General features: G+C 35.4%; 1 protein-coding gene across 1 annotated transcript in view; it reads left to right on the forward strand.

Moving 5' to 3' along the window:
• FSIP2 (fibrous sheath interacting protein 2) overlaps positions 1-24990 on the forward strand; it is an 87955-nt gene that overhangs the window by 35646 nt on the left and 27319 nt on the right. Inside the window, exons 14-16 of the mRNA XM_074363208.1 lie at positions 11264-11321; positions 13355-13391; positions 15597-24552. Coding sequence (XP_074219309.1) covers positions 11264-11321; positions 13355-13391; positions 15597-24552 — 9051 coding nt within the window. The remainder of the gene's footprint in view (positions 1-11263; positions 11322-13354; positions 13392-15596; positions 24553-24990) is intronic.

Consider the following 24990-nt stretch of genomic DNA (forward strand, 5'->3'; position numbering starts at 1 on the left):
TTCTCCTTGTTGAAATTCTCACTTGGCTTCGTGCATGCATTGCTATCTAGACCTTAGTAAGCCATCTTTGAGACCATTATTTTGAACACTCTGTTGGTAAATCACTTATTTCTGCTTCATTAAGATTGGTTTCTGGTGATTTATTTCTGGTGATTGTTCTTTTGTTTGGAACACAGAGTCCCTTGTCTCTTCATTTTCTTGACTCTCTGTGCTGGTTTCTGCCTATTAGATAAAACAGCCGGATCTCTCAGTTTTGAATGACTGGCCTCATATAGGGGATAAGCCTTGTCAGTCAGCCCAGCCTGAGCTCCTGGTAGCTCAAACCTTTTTTATTGTCAAGGCTTTGATCTTTGTTCCTGGTGGCTACCAGTAGTTGAAGAGCCACTAAGTCAGTGTCCCCAGTAGAGGATCACAGTCATTATCTATTGTAGGCTGATTAGAAGCTGGACCCTCAGGTATCATCGAGGAGGTTTGCAGTCAAACCCCTTCCGGAGGGAAACTGGGAGATGGGCTCTGTGCTAGTTACATAGTTGGAAGGGAGTGTGCCTGCATACTTTTAAAAACTGTTTCTTTGTTTGATATAGTCCTGTGGGACTCATGAATGCAAGGCCTGTTGACTATCAGAACTAGGTGATTTAGGGGCCCATCCCTATGATGACGGACATAAAGTTTGGCGTGGTAGATGTATGAATAAGTCCTCACTAGGGAGGTGTTGGTGAGTTAGTTTTATTTTTGACCAAGCTGGAGGGAGATGGTGGTCAAAGTGCCCACTGGCTGCCCCGGGTTCTGGAGAGAATCTTAGATGGATGTTATTTAGAAGCTGGAACCTCAGGCAGCAGCTTGTGAAGGATGCATTCACATCCCTTCCAGGGGAAGACTTGGAGATGTTTCTGCTCCCTGTGCACTGAACCGTGGGGAGATAACCGTGATGAGTGCTCATGTGCCCACTGAAAACTACTCTTCGTTTGGTATAATCTAGTGAGACTCTTTAATCAAAGCCCAATTGGCTTTCAGAGCCAGCTGTTTGGGGCGCTTTTCCTTCAGATAGGGTACTATGTGCATTGTCCAAACACTTTGCTTTTCAGGGAGAAGCAGATTTGGAAGTTCCCTCCCAATTGTATGGCATTGTGCCAGGGATGTGGTTTATGCAGAGTGTGTCTCAGCCTTTCCTACCCATTTTGATGTGGGTGCTTTCTTAATTTCCTGATGTGATGGAGTCACTGAGCTAGTTTCTGGATTTCTCTTAGAGGAAGTTGCTCCAGGTGTAGCTGTTCATTTGGTATGTCTGTGGAAAGAAGAAAATTCAGGACCTCTCCTGAAACCAACTTGATATGAAGTCTGGCTATTGTTTCTTAGTATTATCTGTTATAAGTTTTAATGTCCTGCCTTTCACAGACCAAAAATTCATCTGGAATTGATTTTTCTTCATAGAGTGTTAAAGACTATTCAGGGTTTTGTTTTTTTTTTTTAATTTCTTTTGTCAGATTTTATAAGTTATTTTTTTGAAATTTCATCACAATATTCAGAATTATTTGTATACATTTTTTCTTAATATTACTAACTGAAAGCCTGTTGTATCTAGTGATGTTCCCCTTTCATTCATGATGTTGCTTATTTGTGCCTTCTCTTTTTTGATCAATCACAGGGGCTTATCAGTTTAAAAAAACAACTTTTGAATTTGTTGATTCTCTGTTGTGATTTTATATTTCAATAATTTCTACTTCATCTTTATTCAGTTTTTCTTTTTACTTCCCTTTGGTTTATTTTTTATTTATTTATTTTGATTTTAGTTCTTTTCGTTTTTCCTAATTTTATAAGATGGATGCTAAGCTCTCTGATTTTCAGACATTCTTCTTTTCTAATACATTCACTTAAGGAAGTATTTCTAATCATGGATTTAGCTGTATACCAGAAGTCTTGATAGTTAATCTTTTTCTATAAATGAAAATATAAAGTAATATGTGTTGTGGTTTCTGATACGTCATATAGGTTACTTAGAAATACACTTTAAAGTTTCTAAATATATAGTTTTCTCCATTTTTTTATGATGGAATTCTAACTTGATTTCACTATTATCAGGAAAACAATCTGCATTCACTGAGGCTTGCTCAATTTAGGTAGCATATCTGGTCAACTGTTAGAAATCTTCGGTGTACCCTTGTAATGAATGTATATTTGGCTGGTTTGGGATGTCATGGTCTATATATGTCAGTTGATTTTAGTTTGTTAATCATGTTATTCATATCATATATATCCTTACTTATGTGTTCTGCTTCTTAAAGCAATGATGGAGAAGTGTATTTTCAAATCTACAATGTAATTTTGGATTTGTGTATTTTTCTATCTAGTTCTTTCAATTTTGCTGCACTTTTATTAGATGCATGCATATTTATAATTGCTTCATTTCCTGGGTGAACTGAAACCTTTTTGAATATGAAGTGATGAATCTCTAAAAAGGCTAATTTGCTTTGAAATATACTTTATCAGAATATTAATATAGCCACTTGATTAATGTTTATATGGTATACCATTTCTTACACTTTTTCATTGAATCTTATATTTAAGATATTTCTTTTAACGTGTAAACACCTTGGTTTTTTTTTTTTTTTTTTTACTTTCTCTTTAAATGGAGCATTTAATTATTAAATTTCTAAAAATTTTAAGATATTTCTAAAATGTGTAATTTACATTAAAAATGCATGATAAATTATCACAAAATAAACACACTATCCACTGTCCAAATCAAGAAATACAATATTGACAGCATGCCGGAAATCCCTCCACCTCTCACCTTTTACTTCCCAATCACTAGTATCTCTGTTTTACAGAAAAATTCTCTCTATTCCTGTCTTCTAATTACATAGACGGGGTTTTGCTGTTCCTATACATGGTAATATAGAGTTAATACATTTCTGTTTGATTCTGATGTATTTTACTCTTAATAAAGGGAAGTAGCCAAGTTGTTGACTATATTACTAGTTGACTCATATCATTCCTGTATAGTATTTCACTGTATGAATCAACCAGTTTATCCATTTTGCTATTGAGGTACACTTGATTATTTCCAGTCTTTGGCTATTATGAAAGTATCTTTGAACATTTTTATTCATGTCTTTTGGCACATGTGAACATGCATTTTGATTAAGTATATTCCTGCTAGTGTTACTGTTGGTTTATGTGGTATGCTTATGTTCACCATTAGTGATTGCCAAATGGTTTTCTAAAGTGGATTTTTATAAATTTTCACCTCCATCAACAGTATGTGACAACTATTATAGCCCTACATTCTCAACTTTATTTTTGTCTTTTTAAATTTCATCATTCATGTGGGTGTTTTATGCCATATTGTGATTTTAATGATGACTTCCTTAATGACTATTAAAATTGTACATCTTTGAGTAGGTTAAGGGTTTTTTTTTTTTTTGACCATTTGAATATCCTGAAGTGTCTGCATTATTTTTGTCCACTTTTATTTGTCTATAATTATAGATTTCTAAGAGTTCTTTATATAATCCAGACAAGAATCTTTTGTCTATTTTATGTATGGAAAATATAGTCTTCCATTCTGTGGCATGCCTTTTCAGTTTCTTTAGTCTTGTCTTTTATAAATAGAAGTTCTTGTTTAAGATGCAGCCCAGAATCTCAATCTTTTCATCCCATTTAAGAAACCTTTGCCTACCTAAGTCAAAAACATATTCTGCATTACTTTCTGGAAGTTTTATTATTTTACCTTTCACATGTACATTTGCAATCCAGATAGAAATGATTTTTGTGAAGTGTTGTGGTAGGTTATGTATATTTAATGTAATTTCCAATTTTGTTTGGTTTAAGTACTTCTGTTTGTCTCAGATATTCTTTTCCCACTTTTTTTCCCTGTTTTCTGTGAGTTGTAAGATTTTTTTGGCATTCTGTATTATTTCCTCTGTTGATCTACTGGATAAAGACTTTGTTGTTCTTAGTGGTTTGTCTAGGTTTTAACATATTTATAACTTATCACACTCTACCTCCAAATAATACTATACTACTTCACATTTAATGTAAGAACCTTACAGCAGTACTGTACTTCTATTAAAACTGTCTAGAACTTTGTTAGTGTCATCATATATTTTATTTCCATATGTTTTAGATTTAGAATACAGAATCACTTTTTGCTTTAAAACTTTTAAATAAATTTTAAAAGTATATAAAAAATTGTTCTGTATTAATCCATACATTCACTGTTCCTGTCATTCTTCGTGTGTGTGGATCTGAGTCTGTGGTGAACTTCCATTAGCATTCCTTGTCGTGAGGTCAGCTGGTGACATACTACCTTTTGTTTGTCTGAAAATATGATTTGCCTTCTTTTTTAAAGTTTTAAATTTCTGGGCATGAATTCTAGGGTGACAGGTTTTGTCTATTTTGATTTTCTTTTAGCATTTTAAGGAGGCCATTACATTTTTTTTTTAAGCTTGCAATATTTTTTTGAAGGTAGGTCTGTGGTGATTTTTCTATTTCTTCCTTTATATGTAATATGTCTTTTCTCCCCTCTGGCTGCTTATAATTTTTCTCTCTTCTTTGCTGTAACACCTTTATTGTGGTATGATTCCTTTACAGGAAACTACATATATTTCAGGTGTACAATTTGGATGAATTTTGATAGATGTATACACCCATGAAACCACCACCACAATCAAGATAGCTAACATTTCCATCATTCCCCAAGAAGTGCAAATTTTAAATTCCAAATTTATCCCCTCCTACCTGCTTTATCCCCTGGTAATCATAAGTTTGTTTTCTATGTCTGTGAGTTTGTTTCTGTTTTGTAGGTAAAATCATTTGTGTCCTTTTTTTTTTTAGATTCCACATATAAGCGGTATCGTATCATATCATATTTTTCTCTTTCTGCTTACTTTGCTTAGCATGATGATATCCAGGTCCATCCATGTTGCTGCAAATGGCATTATTTCATTCCTTCTTATGGCTGAGTATTTTACACACACTCTCTCTCCCTCTCTCCCTCCCTCCCTTTCTCTCCCTCTCTCTCCCTGTCTCCCTCCCTCCCTCCCTCCCTCTCCCTCTCTCCCTCCCTCTCCCTCTCTTTCTCCCTCTCCCTCCCTCTCTCTCCCTCTCTCTCTCCGTCTTCTTTATCCAGTCATCTGTCAATGGAAATGTTGGTTGTTTCCATGTCTTGGCTGTTGTAAATAGTGCTGCTGTGACTATTGGGTGTCTTTTTGAATTATATTTTCCTCCAGATATATGCCCAGGAGTGGGATTGCTGGATCATATGGTAAGTCTGTTTTTAGCTTTTTTGAGGAATTTCCCTACTGCCCTTCATAGTGGCTGCACCAATTTACATTCCTGCCAGCAGTGTAGGAGGGTTCCTTTTTCTCTACACACTCTCTAGCATTTATCATTTGTGGACTTTTTAATGGTGGCCATTCTGACTGGTGTGAGGTGATATCTCATTGTAGTTTTGATTTGCATTTCTCAGACAATTACTGATGTTGAGCATCTTTTCATGTGCTTGTTGGCCATCTGGATGTCTTTGGAGAGATGTCTATTTAGGTCTTCTGCCCATTTTTGATTGAGTTGTTTTGATATGAAGCTGTATGAGCTGTTTGTATATTTTGGAAATTAGTCCCTAGTCAGTCACATTATTTGCAAATATTTTCTCCTATTCTTTAGGTTGTCTTTTTGTTTTGTTTATGGTATCCTTAGCTGTGCAAAAGTTTTTAAGTTTAATTAGGCCCCATTTGTTTATTTATGCTTTTATTTCCATTACTGTAGGAGCTAGGTGGAAAAAATTATATCAGTGATTTATGTCAGAGTGTTCTGCTTATGTTTTCCTCTAGGAGTTTTATAGTATCGAGTCATACATTTAGGTCTTTAATGCATTTTGAGTTTATTTTTGTATATGGTGTTAGAGAATGTTCTACTTTCATTCTTTTACAGATAGCTGTCCAGCTTTCCCATCACCACTTGTTGAAGAGACTTTTTTCTCCATTGTATATTCTTGCCTCCTTTGTTGTAGATTAGTTGATCATAAGTGTGTGGGTTTATTTCTGGATTTTCTATCCTGTTCCATTGATCTATGTGTCTGTTTTTGTGCCAGTAACATACTGTTTTGGTTACTCTAGCTTTGTAGTACAATCTAAAGTCAGGGAGCATGATTCCCCCAGCTCTGTTTTCATTTTTCAACACTGTGTTGGCTATTTGTTTTTTTTTTTGTTTCCTTGCAAATTTTAACATTTTTTGGTCCCAGCTCTCTGAAAAATGTCATTGATAACTTGATAGGGATTTTATTGAACATGTATATTGCCTTGGGTAATATGGTCATTTTAACAATATTGATTGTTCCAATCCAAGAACACAGTATATCTTTCCATCTGTTTATGTCATCTTCAGTTTCTTTCATCAGTGTCTTATGGTTTTCAGAGTACAGGTCCTTTGCCTTCTTGGGTAGGTTTATTCCTAGTTATTTTATTCTTTTTGGTGTGATGGTATATATGAGATTGTTTCCTTAATTTCTTTTTCTGATATTTTGTTGTTAATGTATAGAAATGCAACTGATTTCTATGTATTAATTTTGTATCCTGCAACTTTACCAAATTCATTGATAAGCTCTAGTAGTTTTCTGGTCACTTCTTTAGGGTTTTCTGAATATAGTATGTCATCTGTGTACAGTGACAGTTTTACTTCTTTTCTTATTTGAATTCCCTTTATTTCTTCTCTGATTGGTATGGCTTGGATTTCCAAAATGAATAAAAGTTGTGAGAGTGGGCATCCTTGTGTTGTTCCTGATCTTAGAGGAAATGCTTTCAGCTTTTATCCATTAAGTATAATGTTAGCTGTGGGTTTGTCATATATGTCCTTTATCATGTTGAGGTATGTTCCCTCATGCCCACTTTCTGGAGAGTTTTTATCATACGTGGATGTTGAATTTTATCAAAAGCTTTTTTCTGCATCTATTGAGATGATCATATGGTTTTTATTCTTCAATTTGTTAATGTGGTGTATCTCACTGACTAATTTGTAGATACTGAGAAATACTTGCATCCCTGAGATAAAGCCCACTTGATCATGGTTTATAATCCTTTCAATGCATAGTTAGAGTCAATTTGCTAATATTTTGTTGAGGATATTTGCATCTATGTTTATCAATGACACTGTCCTATAATTTTCTTTTTTTGTGATATATTTGGTTTTGGTATCAGGGTGATGGTGGCTTCATAGGATGAATTCAGAAGTATTCCTTCCTCTGCAATTTTTTGGAATAGTTTCAAAAAGATAGGTGCTAATTCTTCTCTAAGTGTTTGGTAGAATTTGCCTGTGAAGCCATCTGGTCCCGGACTTTTGTTTGTTAGGAGTTTTAAATTACTGATTCAATTTCAGTACTGGTAACTAGCCTATTCATATTTTCCATTTCTTCCTGGTTCAGTCTTGGCAAACTGTACTTTTCTAAGAAATTGTCCATTTCTTCTAGGTTGTCTTTTTTTTTTTTTTTTTTTTCCTTTTTTGGTGTATAGTTGCTCTTAGTTGCCTCTTATGATGCCTTGTATTTCTGGGGGGGGCAGTTGTGGCTTCTTTATCACCTCCAATTTTATTAATTTGGCCCCTCTCCCTTTTTTTCTTGATGAGTCTAACTATAGGTTTATTAATTTTGTTTATCTTTTCAAAGAACCAGCTTTTAGTATCATTGATTTTTTTCTATTTTTTTAAGTCTCTGTTTCATTTATTTCTGCTCTGATCTTTATGATTTCTTTTCTTCTACTAACTTAGGGTTTTGTTTGTTCTTTCTTTAGCTGCTTCAGGTGTACGGTTAGGTTGTTTGAGATTTTTCTTGTTTCTTGCGGTAGGCTTGTATTGCTATAAACTTGCTTCTTAGAACTGCTTTTGCTGCGTCCCGGAAGTATTGAATCAGTTTCCATTTTCATTTTTGATTTCCTCTTTGATTTCTTCCATGATCCATTGGCTGTTTAGTAGCATGTTGTTTAGCCTCCATGTGCTTGCAGTTTTAGCAGGTTTTTTTGGTTTTTTCTTATAGTTGATTTCTAACCTCATAGCATTGTGGTTGGAAAAGATGCTTGGTACAATTTCAGTTTTCTTAAATTTACTGAGACTTGTTTTGTGGGTCAGCATGTGATCAATTTGGGAAAATGTTCCATGTACACCTGAGAATGTGTATTCTGTTGCTTTCAGATGGAATGCTCTATAGACATCAATTTAAGTCCATCTGGTCTGATATATCATTTAGGGCCTATATTTCCTTACTGATTTTCTGTCTGAATGATCTGTCCATTGATCTAAGTGAGGTGTTAAAGTCCGCCACTATTTTTGTGTTGTCAATTTCTCCTTTTATGTCTGTTGACAATTGACTTATATATTAAGGTGCTCCTATGTCGGGTGCATATAGATTTTCAATTGTTATATCTCCTTCTTGGATTGATCCCTTGAGCATTGCGTAGTGTCCTTCTTTGTCTCTTGTAACAGTCTTTAAGATCTGTTTTGTCTGACGTAAGTATTGCTACTCCAGCTTTGTTTTGGTTCCCACTTTCATGGAATATGTTTTCCATCCCTCACTTCCAGCATGCATGTGTCTCTAGCTCTGAAGTGGATAGTATATATGTGGGTCTTGTTTTTGTGTCTGTTCAGCCAGTCTGTGTCTTTTGGTTAGAGCATTTAATCTATTTACATTTAAGAAAATTATCAATATGCATGCCCTTATTGCCATTTTGTTAACTATTAATTGTTCTGTTAATTTGTTTTGTAGGTCCTTTTTTTTTTTCTTTCTTTCTTTTTTCTTTTTGTTCTCTTTTCTTGTGGTTTGATGACTAGAGAAGTTCCTTTAATATTTGTCCTAAAGCTGGTTAGGTGGTGCTGAATTCCTTTAGCTTTTGTTTATAATTTCTCCATCAGATCTGAATGAGAGCCTTGCTGGAGAGAGTATTCTTAGTTGTAAGTTTTTCCCTTTCATCACTTAAACTATATTGTGTCACTCCTTTCTGGCCTGTAGTTTCTGCTGGAAATTCAGCTGATAACCTTATGGGAGTTCCCTTGTATGTTATTTGTTGCTTTTCTCCTGCTGATTTTAATATTTTCTCCTTATCCTTAATATTTGTCAGTTTGATTACTGTGTGCCTCAGTGTGTTCCTCTTTGGGTTGATCCTGTGTGGAACTCCGCGCTCTCTGGACTTGGCTGTTTCCCTTCCCAAATTAGGGAAGTTTTTGGCTATTCTTTGTATATTTTCTCAGGTCCTTTCTCTCTCCTCTTTCTGGGATCCATATAATGTGACTATTAGTGCCCTTCATGTTGTCCCAGAATTCTCTTAAACTATCCTCATTTCATTTTCTTTTTAAATTTTTTCTGTTCTGCAGTAGTGATTTCCACTAATCTGTCTTCTAGCTCACTGATCCGTTCTTCTGCCTCATTTAGTCTATTCGTGGTTTCTTCTAGTCCGTTACTCATTTCAGTCATTGTATTCTTCAGCTCTGTCTGGGTATTCTTTATTTTCTCTTTGCTAAAAACTTCCATCTGTGTATCTATACTCCTCTTGAGTTCTCTGAACATCTTCAACTTCCTTATTGAAGGAAGAATCACTCTAAACTCTTTCTTGGATAGTTTTCCTATCTCCTCATCATTTATTTCTTCTTCAGGGATTTTATCTTGTGCCTTGGCCTGGAAGATATCCCTCTGCGAATTCACATTTTCTAACTTTCTATTTGTATTTTTAGCTAGGTTAGTGACGTTTCTCAACCTTGGAAAAGTGGCCCTCTGTGGGAGATGTTTTATGCATCCCAGCAGTACACTTCTCTCTTGTCACCCAAGAGCCAGGGTCCAGGCATTCCCAGAATAGATTCCCTCCACAAGCTTTGGGATTGTTTTCTGATTTCTGTTTCCTGCCTTTTGTGGATAAGGCTGGACTAGAGGCTTGTGCAGGTTTCCTGGCAGGTGGAGTCAGTGCCTGCCCACTGCTGGGTGGAGCTTGGTCCTGGCCTTCTGGTGGGTAGGGCCATCCCCTTCCTCCCCAGGAGACCTTCCAAAACCAGCAGGCCATAGGGCAGGAATTAGCTTCAGGGTTTGCTTACCACTCCATATTTGTATTCCCCCAATATTTTACTGTCAAGGATTTCTCTTATATCCTTGAAATCTTAGCTGTTTTTAAGAGGATGGTTTTAATGTTTTACACAGAATTATAGGAAGGTATTTTTAGAATATTTACTTTGGTTTTTATTAGCTGCAGAAGTTTTTGATTTTGATTTTAAAATTGTGTTTCAGAATTTCTGAGGTCTCTGAACTCTTAATTTCAGGTACTACCTCTCCAAATCTGAACACATACAAAAGCTTCATAGGATTTAAATAAGACTTTTTATACACATCATGGGTACCTACTGGTTACTCATTTATTGGGAGAAACAAGAGTTGACACTTAAACTTGACTTTGAACTGGCTCTAAGTACTAATACTACTTTCTGTAACCAGGGGATTCTTTCTGTCTAAAACTTTTATTCATTTGTGTATTTGTATAATTAACATACACCAAATCCAGTGTGCCTGTAGAGATGGGAAGAAAAACTTCCTATGTCATCTATATCTAGAATCTTTAATAAAATCCAGTAACTGAATCTTGCTAATTACATACAAAGTAAGTTAGATGATATTTGTGTGGGAAGAGATTAATGGCCAACAAACCAATGAATAAATGTTGAAGAGACATCAATTAATGCTTTAAAAAATAAATGCTAAGGATATCGTGGTAAATTTATGTCATAATCAGGGAGACAGAGTAAACATTTAATTACAATATAGCATAATTAGTTTTACAATAGTAACATGTAGAATGTTTTAGGAGCACTAGAGAATTTTTTTACTTAGGGAAGTTTCAAGGAAGGCTTTCTAGAGGACTTAACACAAGTTAAATGAGACCTAAAAGAAAGATAAGACGTTGAAAGAAGGCATAGGGGTACTCCAGAAAAGGAAATGGCCTGGGAAAACAAGGACCTGGGGGCATTAAAACATGATACATTTTTAAGAAGTAAGTTCTTCTCTGCTTCTGACCAGAGAATGGAAAACTAGCCAGGAAAGGCACCGGAGAGGTGGGTAAGATCATCATATTGTAGGTATATTTTATGCCTTGCTAAGTAATTTGGACTTCATTGTGCAGTCTCTGTAGACTTTTCAACAAGACTGTGACAACAGAGAATAAAGACCTACTATGGGATATTAATTACTATTTTAAAAGTTGTTGGGGAAGGACACAAACTAATTTCTTTTTCTGGTAAATAGGACCTCAGGCTCCTGCCACAGCCCAGGGTATTTTCCCTTCTCGTGTTTTCTCAAATATGTAAGTATTAAAGAAAATTAATGTATAATTATAAATTAATATTTTAATAAATACATGAGTGTTATTCAAAAGTAAGTAATTACACACAATCATCCATTCTTGTAGTTCTACTTAGATTTAATGAAACTTCTGTCTTTTGCAAATTCTCAGCACTAAGCTTAAGTTGTGGAGCAAAGTTAATGTTCTTTCTCATCTCTATTTCCTTATCCCCACTGTGGTTCTACATTTTCCCTGTGTTTAGATCTTCATGCCATTTTCGGGTATATCCTACCATGACCTCTTCTCTTCAGGTAGCTTTCCAGGATCTGGACTTGTCCTTTTGTGTTTCTCCCCTTTGAAATCTTCACCATTCCTTAAACCTGTTGAGATTATTGGCTTCGTAAGGATGGTAATCAGTTTTAATTTTTAAATTTTTAATTAGTCATTCCTATCCTAAAATAATAATCTCTAATGATGGAACATGGAAGTCTTTATAGAAGAAATTTAGGAGCCTGAGAGATTCTTTTACTCCTCAAAACTTTGGTGATGACCTATTTCTCTTGGTGTCTATATGGCTTTCTCAACTTTAGAGCAATTTAGACCCAATACTATCACCTTAAAAAAATGAAAAATCAGTAACCCAAATAAGGTTGAGGATAGACTTTACAAACCCCAAATTCCTATGAAAATGGTTGGGTAAAGTGGTATATGGTAGTAAGTGGTGTTGACATATTCAGACCAAGGCTTGGAGGAAGGATCTTGACTTTAGGACTGATAAACATAAGTTTGACTGACTTACTGAGAGTTCATAGGAATACATAGCACTGTAATAGATGCAGAAAGAAGGAAACTGGACTAGTCTAGTTTAAAGCAATAGAACAAGGTGGAAGAATGGCAATCATTTTTATAAAATGATGACTTTAATTTTACTTATTGAATTAATGTTTATTTATTGAAAATATAAATATCTGCATCTTTATAAAGCCTTTTTTTTAACTGAAGCACAGTTGATTTACAATGCTGTTAGTTTCTAGTGTCCAGCATAATAATAGTTATACATATTTTTTCATACTCTTTTTCATTATAGGTCATTACAGGTTACTGAATATATTTCCCTGTGCTATATAGTAGGACCTTGTTTATCCATTCTGTATATAGTAGTTTGTATCTTGGTAATCTCAAACTCCCAATTTATCCCTCCTCACTCCTCCCCCTTTGTAACCATAAGTTTGTTTTCTGTGTCTGTGAGTCTTTCTATTTTGTAAATAAGTTCATTTGTGTCATTTTTTAGATTCTACATAGAAGTGATACATGATATTTGTCTTTGTCTGACTTACTTCACTTACTATGATAATCTCTAGGTCCATCTTTACTTTTGCAAATGGTATTATTTCATTCTTTTTTATGGCCGAGTAATATACTGCTGTATGTATATACACCACATCTTCTTTATCCAGTCATCCATCAATGGACATTTAAGTTCCAATAATAAAATCTTAGTTGCTGCTTCATTTTTCTCCACCCAAGATGATAGAAGTACAAAGTCACTTAAATCTTTCACAGCAAATACTTCAGTTTCTTTCATTAAAAATCTTTGCTTAGAAAGTTGAGTGATTCTATGCATTACATGGAGCTTCTTCACCATTTCCTCCTAAATTGACAGGGAAAAATACCTTTAGATGCACCCAGGTAGCCTAACATCACATGAGACTACAAACACGGCCAATAGTACTGTCTAGTCTGACTCTGCCCATCATACAAGTCACATTATTCTCATTCTGATTTAACTCCAGCTTTCATAAGGCTTTATTGTGGAATCATCACATCTGTTCCACCATCCACCTAATCTGATTAATAAAGTATGTGGGCCAGTATCAAAGGGGGAAGAGAAATAGGTGGTGGGAGGTGGACAAAAAAGTTTATTCTTTTGAATTTCTGTAGAAAAACTCTCATATAAAGAGAAGAAACTGATTCAATGATTAGTAGTTTTGGAAAAAGTTACACAAATTTTTGACTCTAAGTAACTAAATCATCAATGTTTCTTGACCTTACAGACAACAGAACCTCCTACAAAGTTGCTCGCAAGAAAAAGTATGTATCATAAAATGCATTGATAAAGCAGCATATTAATGTGTCATAACAGTAAAAGTCTATGATTAATCATCTATTGATGTTACTCTCTCTTTTCCCTTCTTTAAAGTTTACTTTCAGGTAATTCTTTACTTTGCAGTTGTCTGAAGTACTCATCAGAAGATAAAAGTTTGGCCTTTAGGGAAGAGGTCTTAAGGGGATGCCAGGGGGCGGGAGTTCTTTAAGGGACCCAGCCATTATAAGAATAGCATCAACGAACCATGAACCCATTCTGTCGTGGGAAGCCATTACACAACATCACTTTGCAGACTTGACTGTTGAGTTAAGATGCCTGGGTTTGTTTTTAGCCATTTTCATGGGAAGAGCCCTACTTACCTAAGAAGGTCATATAAAAAGGTACCTGGTTACCTATGAACTGAGACTTGGAACAGTTAGATAAGAGGGTTTATTTTTTATAAGGCCCCACTCTGGATCTAGTCAGACCAGTCAGGAAAGAGAAAGGGGTTTAAGAACATATTTTTTCACATGGACTCAATTTATAGAATCTGTAGCAACATGAAAGTTCAGTTCATAGAACAAGTAGTAAATATGAAAGATTTGATTCAAGGGAATATTTCTCAGTTTAATATTATAATGGAAAATAACTGCAAACTAGGTTCTATTTATCATATTTTACTACATAGGAAACTTTAGGAATATCTTTCTACCATAAGTCAAGGTTGGAATCTCTTTCTCATACCTAGCATAAGTAATAATGTAAATCTGTTTATTGTCTCTGATAGTAAGAAATGTATCGAATGTCTTAATTTATGTGTTGTAGATTATTATAATTTTTGTTTTTATTCTTAAAATACGATTTTGGATGTAATTATGTAAGTATTACAGAAATATGATGTCATCCAAAATACATTTTCAAACCACTAGCCATTGTACAATAAAAAACGTCAGGAAATTCAGCGGTTAGAGCAGAATAAAATGGCTTTCCCTGGGGTGCCACAATACTGAAATGTGTCAGGAAAGAGTATACTACACAGATGTTAACTTTTCTTTGAATGTTGGCTTGAAATGGGAATAAGATTCTGCTAACTTGAGGCAATATTTTGGGTGTGAACAGTCCCATTGCAAGAATCCTGTTGTTTATTCTCTTGCCTACATGGCAGCCTTCCAGGCTTTGCTGCCAATTACTTGTATTTGCTGTTTTTTATGTCTTAAGAGTAATAACTGTTTAAAAATGGACTATTAGTTTATTATAGGCAAGAGGATTTTTGAAGCCCAAAATACATTTTCAGTACATAAGTAGAGGTATATAGAAACAGATGCATTCTGTTTCTACTCATGGTCCAGTTTAAACATCCAGGATAGCACCACTGACGACTAAGGAAGTGGTCATTCAAATCTAGTCCCTGGATTTTTATTTTTGGCTCAAAATGAGGAATTCTCCAACACTTACCTTTGCTCAGCACTCCTGACATTCTGAGACCCTGTTCTGGCTTCCTCTGACTTTTCTATCTAAACTCATTTATTCCTTCATTGCATCATTTTTTCCTCAGGCTTCCAATCTCAGGCAGTTTGCATTGATCCTTTTTTGTTGGATGCAGAGCCATTCAATCTCCATAAAGGATAAACTTTTTTGTTGCCTATCAAATAATTTTTAAACAATTAGGTGTAGTTACTTCCATATATACACAGAGACTCACCCTCTGCAGCAGGGAAGGAGGATGAGAGATGGCTTATTTTCCATCCATACATCTTAGCTAGACAAATGCTTCTAAAGGCTCCCAAATGTTTTGACCACATCTGTTTTGAGAAATTCTTTGCTGGGTTGTAGATACTGTGTTTCTTCTTGCCAAGCTACATGTATTTAATGTGCACTGACAGCAACTTGGTGATTTTTTTTCTTTTTTTACCAAAAAGTCATTTATCCCAGCAATAAATGTACAAAAAAACACAAAACAAAAATCTTCTCAGGGAATGAGATTTAAATGGAAACTTATACATAAAATATTTTACTATAGTACAGAATAAACCAACTTGAAATTAATTTGAAATTCTAAGTAGGTTTTTTCTTTTACTACGTTCTCTTTATAACCATGATGGTATCAAGCTATGCACTGTTTGACATAAAAAAAAAAGTTACCCTTCGTCCCAGAACAGATAAAAGTTGTTACATGATTTTTTTTTCATTCCTGCTTGCCTCTTTTCCAGGTAACTTCTGAAGAATTGAACAGCATAATTCAGAATATAATGACCTGGGTTGTGGCTACAGTGACCAGTATATTGTACCCAGCCATCACCAAGTATGAAGAAAGGTTGCAAAGTAAAGCATACCCAGTGTCAGATGACTCCATCCTCTCTTCAGACAGTTCGAGTTTCTGCAGCACATGCAGTGAAGAGTTCACATATGGAAGCTACACGTCTGCAACAACTAAAACACTCCAGAGAGAGCCCTGCATGTGTGCCGTTGACATATCAGTCAGGCGACCAGCCACACCTTTAAAACCACCATCTGCCAATGTGGAAAGAACAGTTGTGGGAAAAACAAATCACATGAAAGGACAACCTATAACATCTGAACTCAAATATAATAAAACCAGCACAATATCTACTTACCCTAAGCTCAGAAGTTGTAAATCTGATAGTCACCTAGCATCATCTGAAACAGGCACAAAAAAACTGAAGGATGCTACCACTGAAACAGATGGCTTAGAGAGTCCATTGCTTTCTGATCAAAAAGCAAAAACCATGAATGAAATGAAGAATTTGGAAAATGTTTTTGTTAACTTTAAGTGTCACTTAAAGGGGGAAACTGAATTGATTTTGGAAAGCATTTTTCAAGAGATAATATCTGATTTAACACAGGCCATTCCTTCTATTTCTTCCGTTACTGCCGAAGTTTTTGTTGACCAAAGTAAGCCTGAAAAAGGAGACTTGGTCTCCAATGTTGATATCTGCTCAGTAGCTTCAGAAATCGTGGAAAATATGCTTGAGAAGCTACAGTCTGCAGTCGAAAAAAAACGTGTCCAGATGTTTTCACAAGAAGATTTGTCAGTCAACATTAAACCAGGCTTAATACCCAGTGGAGAATCTCTCACTCCATCAAATGGAAAAGTTTTAACAGCCTCACTGCCTTACACTGTGGAACCCATGTGTGATATTGCAGAGGATATGGTGCATGCCATTTTAGAAAAACTGATGACTCTTGCATCTTACAAACAAAATGAACTTCCTCATCTTGAAGATGCAACTAAACTTTCCCATCAGCAAAATATGACAGACCCAAGATGTATGTTCCTTAAAAAAATCAACAAAAAGAAATGTAGTCCTGAACCTGATGCAACTAATTTAACTGTTAAAGAAGAAATACAAAATTTAATTTCAGATATTTTTTCCCAGTCCTCTTTGGCTGGCTACATAGAGGAAGCAGTCAGCACTATACTAGGATATGTACAAACTGAACTTAATAATGAGAGACTTATTGCATCTGAAGAAACAGTAATACTCCTTCAGCTACTCAATGATATCTTCACTCAGCTACACCAGAAACAAGTAAAAGTAGATGATCAAAAATGTAGACACTCTAGACTGAGAAATCCTTCTGAAACTGAAGAAAAGTACAGACTCACTGGCCCTAGATTATCGACTGGCTCTAGGTCTGGAAGGCCACTCCCACCTATTAATGTTCCTGGCATGGTCCTTTATTCTGAAGATGATAATGAAGAAATAGATAAAATAGTGGAAAATGTGCTTGCTTCTTCTTTCAAAGATGAACAAGCAAAATCACAAGAACACATTCCTGAGCATTGGTTTACCAAAGGTGACACTTGTCTTGAATACAAAAGAAATAGCAAACTGCCTACAAAGCCCACTTCTCCGAGAAGCAAAGTTGCATTCTGTGATCGGAGGTTAAAGACTGAGCTACCATCTTTTAAGAATAAAGAAATGTTAAAAGAAAAGCCCTGTTTGAATAAAGAAATTTTGTTTAGCCAAGATCAAAAGTATCAAATACAAAAGGCTTCAGAAAACATAGTTAAAAGTATTTTAACAGAAATGCTCAAGGACATACCTTCTGTTCATCCTGGTCACTTAGACAGTAAAACTGACAATGAAGCTTCAGTTCCTGTTTCAGAAAAAACTCAAGGACTATCGCATCAAGAATGGATGGCCCAGATGTTTTCTGTGTCAGAAATTAGTACAGTGGCTCAAGAAATAACAGATGCTGTGTTAAATATACTTCATAAGGCAAGCTGCTTTTCCAGTACCACCAAAAGTTCCATTTCATCATCAGTTCATCAAACTATTCTCGATAGTTCTGACACTCTCCATATGGCCAAAGCAGCACCAAATAAAAAGCCACTAAAAATATGGTTTGGCAGTGAAAAGAAAATGAAATATTTATCTTCACTTGATGTAGATCCTACAAAGCCTTCCCTGTTACAATCTGAAGAAAGTCAACCTAAACCTGTAGGTGACGTTATTGGTAAGATCATTGACACAGTTTTTAAAAGGCTGAAGTTATTAGTTTGTCCAAAATTGCAAGTGGGCTATAAACCTTCATCTGCAGGTCGGTCTTCATTACAATCTGAACTTAGTACTTACACAACAAAAGTAGTAAACATTGTTTTGCATGCTATCCAGAATGAACTGGAATGCAGTAAGAAAAACCTAGATCTTAGGGAAACAGACCACACCAAATCCCTTACAGATAAAGGATTTTTTGCTGACACTGATGAATTAGAATCTGTTGTCTCAAATCTAAACGATGACATTATGGCATCTCCATTATTAACTTGTATTTGTGAAATGTTATCTAGTGGACGTTCAGATCAAAGTGATATTTCACTCCCTTCAGATAATCCAGAGCCTACAACTTCATATGGATCTGACAATGTTGATAAACAGAACATTTTGCCAAGTAGGCGGGATAAAAAATCTTTTTACAAATATTTATCTACTCCATGTGCTCTCCATAGTGTCTTTAATGGAGAAGATCCCAAAGAGAATTCCAGACTGCCGGTGTTAGACAGCATTGGGGAAACACTGTATGAAATGTTATGCAAGCTCATAGGAGCCCCCTCTCACTGTCAGCCATCTGGTAGTCAGCTAAACGAAGAGAAGATCATTCAGCATCAGCAAACAGCCACTGAACTGCAGTCTAATATTCAGCTCATTTCCACAACAATTTTGGAATATATCCTTACAAAATTATGTAATGTTGACATGGATACTAGTGTTGTAAGTTCTGGAGTTAAAGCTGTCTCAGAGTCTCTTGATATTGACAGCCTATCATTTGCTTCAATTATTGAGGAAATGACCAAATGCACTGACATAATCTCCAGCATAATTTCCAGGATGGTTCAGAAGGATAATAAAGAGATGACCAAAAGCAAGCAAAAAACTATAGTGTGTGTGTCTTCCAGAACAGGGCGTACAAAAGAAATACATTCAAATAAACTGAAAGCTGTGGCTTCAGATATTCTTAATACGGTTTTTGCTAAACTGGAAGGGTTTGCCAGTGGCAATTTAGAAACTATGGTTTCCATTAATGATGGAAATGAAAAAAGCAGTAAGATGGACTTGGCATGTGAAAGTCCCCGTGTTTTCACAGACACACTGCAGTCTGCTTTATACATGCAGGCAAAGAAGGTATCAAGTACTATTTTGAAAGCTATTCAAACAGAATTAAATATGAACTCTTTAGATTTGAAGACAAGGGTAAAAACCACACCACCTGAGAAACAAACACTTAAGAATATAATCAATTTAATTTTAGATGGAATATCCTCAGATATGTTTAGTGAAACTGAATCTGAAGAGAGAGGCCCTGAAACTTACCGATACAGGCCAACCTATGGAAATTTTCTTCCTGGCGGAGCTGAATCAGATTCATTTCTAGAAGATACTGCAAATACAGAGAAAGAATTCACTGGAGAGAGAACATTACTAAGAGAAGAAACTAAATCAGATTCTCTTCAACAATGGGTTCTAGAAAGGACTTTAAACAAAATTGAAGTGAAACTCAAAGAACCACAGAAATCTCCAGTCATTCCCATTATAAGAAAGATTTTGAATGAAATTTTTCAAAGTGCTTTGGTCAGTCAGTTAAACGTGCTCTCTCTCTCCCATTCAGGTGGCATCCCTCAGACTGTCGGTGGGCCAGCTGCTCAACCATCTGTTCAATGTGTAGATAAAATGATGGGTCCTTTCGTATCTGAAGCAGACGTAACTGTAGTGACAGATGATGTTGTTAGAACTGTGTTTCATAAACTTTACTCAGCGGCTATGACAGAGAGAAATGCAAGTGAAAGTAGGTATAAAGCCATCACCTTTTCAGCAGATGTTTCTTTTCATGACCACAGCTTCGGAGGAGGAAAGCCTTCCATTACAGTGCCGGACAAGAATCCATCTACTCTTCAGTCCAAATTCAGTGCTGACAAACAGGCTAAAGTAAACATAGTTGAAGATATTGTACAGGCAATATTAACAAATTTAGAAGCTTTTGCTACTTCTAAAGTAAACTCTCTCTTTTTTCCCCAAATAAACTTCACAGTTCCAGTGGCTTTCCCTATTCAGCAGGATAAGAGTACAGTAAGCAAAGCATTTTCAGCCAAAGATTTGTATTCTGATGATCAATTTTCCTGTTGCTCAGTGTATCATAGTATGTCAGAAAAGACCAACTCATCATGTCAACTCTCTCTGAATAAACTGAATACATATGCAACAGAAGTGGCCAGAAAAGTTTTACAAGGAATCAAACATGAATTAGATAAAGAGAGGGAAAATCCTTTCTTAACTAGTAACATTGTGGTTTCTGAAAGTATTGCAAGTCAGATTGTTAACACAGTGTTAGATATTATATCACCTAAAGGAAAATGTGACAACAACAATTCTGGCAAAGAGACTGATTCAGATCAGCAAGAAGGTATTGAAAAGCTGTTTAGTAAGACTGCGTATCGACAGGCACTTCAGTTTCAAATACAGGATACCATTGAAAGTATCTTATGTGATATTTATGAAAAGACACTGTATCAGAATAATCTCTCATTTGCCACACCTACTTTGAAATGTAGCATAGTTGGTAAACATTCCAGAGCAAATTCTGAAATGTCCATTGAGGGTGCAAATCAGCTTCTTCCAAAACATTCAGTTCCTAAATCAGATGTTACTTTGATATCCAATGATATGGTGGATATTGTTCTTCATAATCTCAGTTCTCCCGTCATACTTGGCATAAATGCAAAAGATTCTATTTCTGCAAGATTGCCCTTAACGTTTTGTGATATGTTTCCAAAAGCAGAGTGTCAACAGCCTCTTTTTATGGGTTCAAAAAGTGAAAGAAAAACAGAGTATTTTCCATCTTCAAAAAATCTGAAATCAGCTTATGCTAATGATAGTCAGATAACTGTAGTAGAGAGAGGAGACACCAAGAAATCTGTTCCTGACTCATGTGAGGAAAATGCTGACTTTATTACTAAAACTATTTTCAATCGGTTAGAATCATTTGCCACAGAAAGAATAGATTCGTTAATTAATCTCACTTTCCAGACTAAAGAAAAGTCACTTACGAGCCCGGAACTGGAAAACTGTAAACAAGATGACAGCATCTTTCATGAATCAAGCCAGGGGGAATCAAATGTGAATATTCTGAAAATATCAACTGAAACTATTCTCGGCCAAGAGCTCACAGGTTCCACTTTTGCCAGTTACAGAGAAAAACTTGGATCCATAATTCACCTATCACAATCTAGTCTTAAGGAATATGCTGATTTCATTGCCAGTGCCATTTTGAAGCTTATTAAAAATGACTTAGACCTAGAAATCCAAAAGATGCATCCACATCCAAACAACATTTCATTCCAAGAAAACATCATTGTGAGTGAAAATGTCAGCAGTATCTTAAAGATTTTATATGATAAAAGATCTTTAAAGGAAATTAGTTTTTACTCAAAAGACAATCCTAACTTACTTTCACAACTAACTGTATCAAATGAAGTATCGCTGGGACAAAGAGATCAGGAAAAAACAGACAAACTACATCTGTTTTCAGAGTATCCATTAGAGCAAAACCAAATGGCTTTGGAAACAGAAAGCCAGGTAATTGTTTTGGAAGAAATATTTATGAGAAATGAAGAATCAAAACAAAAAGAAAGATCCGCATTATTCAGTGCAGTGGAAGAAGTTTTAAATAAAGTGCATCAAAGAATAATGGAAATCATAGGCTATTTGCCTTCATTTAAAGCAATCCCTTACTTTATATCCAATTCTAAAATTAAAACATCAGCTACAACACAAAAAAATTTCTCTCAATCACATATTAACAGGGTAGCGAATGACATAATTGAAAGTGTTTTGGGGAAAATGTACTCTGTAGTTGTGACAACATTACAGGAATGTAATAAAGTAGAAGCAGATGACAAAAATATCTTACCCAAGAAACCATCATGCATCAGAGAAACTAAACAAGCAGGAATAGGAAGTAATCTCACTAGATATGTGCTACCACAGGTTTATCCCTATGCAGGCAATCGAAATGTTTCTATATCTTTTTTACAATATTCACCATTGCAAATGGGTAAGGATTTAGTCCAAGTGGTTCTCAATAAGATCACAAATTTTGCCTCACTTTATCTAGAAGAGACGCTGTCCCGTGAAGGTGGTTCTGACGAGTCACAGTCTATAAGGCTACACAGTTCTAAAGTGAGCCCTAAGGGAAGTCCTAAGCCGAGTTTTAAAACGAATTTAAAAGCAAGATCGAAAGTTACTCCTTTGCCTAAATTTAGAACAAAACCACACGTAGAAACTAGTCATGCTAAGACCAAAAGCAAGACCAAATTAGGTCCTGGAGAGAAGACTCCAAAAGAGAGCTCGTCCAAGACTGCCATTGGGCTGCCACAAATCCTGTCAATGGGAGATGCCAAAAACTTACTGGAAACAAAACTGCCTGCTTCAGAACTAAAAATGTATGCCAAGGATATAATAAGTAATATCCTGAAAACAACTGCAAAAGAATTTGAAAAGGTGAAGCAAGCTAGAGTAATGGTAAATGCTAAAGCTTTACCAACTGATCAAATCATGGCAGCAAATAAAATAGTTAATACAGTTTTGCAAGGATTAAATGCTACAAATAACCACAGTTGGGCTAATCCGATCAAATTCTCACATCTGGATGATCCCAAACTTTCACAGGGGACTATAGATGCAGGGTCTCTTGCCAAACCACAAGCATGTTTTTACTTGGAAAATGTTTCTTCACAGTTAGAACAGATTTTTCCTAAAGAAGGTATATTTAAGAAAATGTTTGACAAATGGCAAGCAGAATCAAATGATATGGAAAATGAAAAATGTAAGCTATTGATGATAGCTGAAAATGTTTTGACTGAAGTTTCAATAAAGGCAAAAGAATTAGAATATTCTCTTTCACTTTTAGATTTGCCACATCTTGAGGATTGTGAAAGCAGGCTTCATAGTTGTTTTAAAGGAGCTTCTTCTAGAGCTGAAGACACCAAAGCACAAATTAATATGTTTGGAAGGGAAATTGTTGAAATGCTATTTGAAAAATTACAGCTGTGCTTTTTGTCCCAGATGCCCACCACACACAGTAAAGAAACTCTAGAATGTAGGAAAGAACACATTACTACTAAAAGTAAACATGGCTTTCCAACCAAGGACATCCTCAGCAGTGTACCATTATATAACACTAAGATAAAAGACCAAATTTCTTTTGGCTCTAGCAACCAAATTGTTCGAGAAATTGTAGAAAGGGTTTTAAATGTGTTAGAGTCATTTGTAGACTTACAATTTAAACATATCTCTAAATACGAGTTTTCTGAAATAGTAAAAATGCCTATAGAAAACCTTTTTCCTATCCAACAGAGACTATTAAGCAAAAATATCTTGCCAAAATTACAACCACTAAAAAAATTTTCTGATGAATCCAAGTCAAGTACTGTTACTTCCAAGGAAAATGTACAGAATACCCTTCTACAGATTCATTCATTCCATTCAGAATTACTTACATATGCTGTTAACATTGTCAGTGACATGCTTGATATAATTAAAAACAAGTTAGACAAAGAAATAAGCCAAGCAGAGCCATCTTCAACTAGCATATTGAAAGAGAACATGGCAGCAAGTGAGATCATTGGAACACTGATGGACCAGTGTACTCATTTCAGTGAGTCTCTGATCAAAAACCTTCCAAAGGAAAGTTTGTTCCAAGGAGTAGAAAATACCTACATTGTTAATCAGGTTGAATTAGCCACTAATATGAAAACACCCATGTCAAAGTCAAAGGAAGCAAGTTTTACGAATAATTCTCCACAGATCACTGTACCTGGTTTGGACTTCTATTCAGAGGAAGAGATGAAAAAAAAGTATAAGTCTTCATCAAATTTACCTTCATATGCCAGAGCCCCTGTGGAAGACACAATTAAAAGCTCAGAGCCAATGGAAAGGCCTGCTGCAGAAAATACACCATCATGCTCTAGAAACAAAGTACAAGATTATAACCCAAGGGAATCTGACTTTGGCTATTTTGACCAAGCTATGAAAGGAAATAGCTCCCTCCGTGAAGGCACTGTCTTAGAAAAACTGTTAAAGAAAGAAAATGAATCCACAGAAGCAGCATTAAAGCAAGTCATGTCATTCATAGAAATGAGAAAAGGTGCAAATCCAAGAGTATTTCATTATGAGATCCCCAAACCAGTTGTTGAGCCAAACCAAATTCAGACAGCTGTTTCTCCACTCAAAATATGTTTAGCTGCAGAAAATATTGTCAATACTGTTCTGTCAAGCTATGGCTTTCCAGGTCAACCACACTTTAATGAAAGCATGGAAACAATGAAACCATTTTTCATATCAAGGCAAAACCCTTTGTCTGTAACATCTGGAGGACAAAAGAGTGAGGAGAAAAGTTTGCTTAGAATGTGGGATAAAAGAATCAGCTGTATACCTGAAGAAGAATACAAACAAACTGAAGCCAGTAGAGGATATATTTCTTTATTGCAAAAGTGGGAAAATAAGAATTATCCTACATTAAAGACTCTGAAGGAAGTTGAAGTCATTGCTTTTGCTGATCATGAACTGGGTCCGAAAGAAATTCATCTGGTAGCAAGACACGTCACAACATCTGTGGTCATGTATTTCAAGAACTTTGAAACTAGAGGTAAGCAAGAGATAACCTACTTTAGAAGTGGGCATAATTTAGAAAAAATAGATACAGTTAAATGATCTCCTGTATAAGAACCTGCATTTACCATTTTTCTGAGAACAGTCTTGGAGGTAGGGTATTTTATTACTTCTTAATATATAAGGATATAAAAAAAAGTTTAAATGTTAACATGGTTTGAATCTGAAAAGGTCTATTGCTCAATTTTCTATATGTGCAGGTGGGAGAAAATGTGACTATTTCAAACCAGGGGATTTTGTTCAACATGAGGTATAAGTCCCAAAGAGTTTAGAGTTCTCATACACGGCTTCTTCATAATCATACCAAATGTACAGATAACTAACTAAAGGTTAGTGATTCAACTTTTCAACGTGTACAGTTGAAGTGTCTGCCATTATTAGTCACAGTTCATAAGAACAGTAATATTAAACATCT

This window comes from Camelus bactrianus, chromosome 5 (assembly GCF_048773025.1).
Source record: "Camelus bactrianus isolate YW-2024 breed Bactrian camel chromosome 5, ASM4877302v1, whole genome shotgun sequence".
Lineage (NCBI taxonomy): Eukaryota > Metazoa > Chordata > Mammalia > Artiodactyla > Camelidae > Camelus > Camelus bactrianus.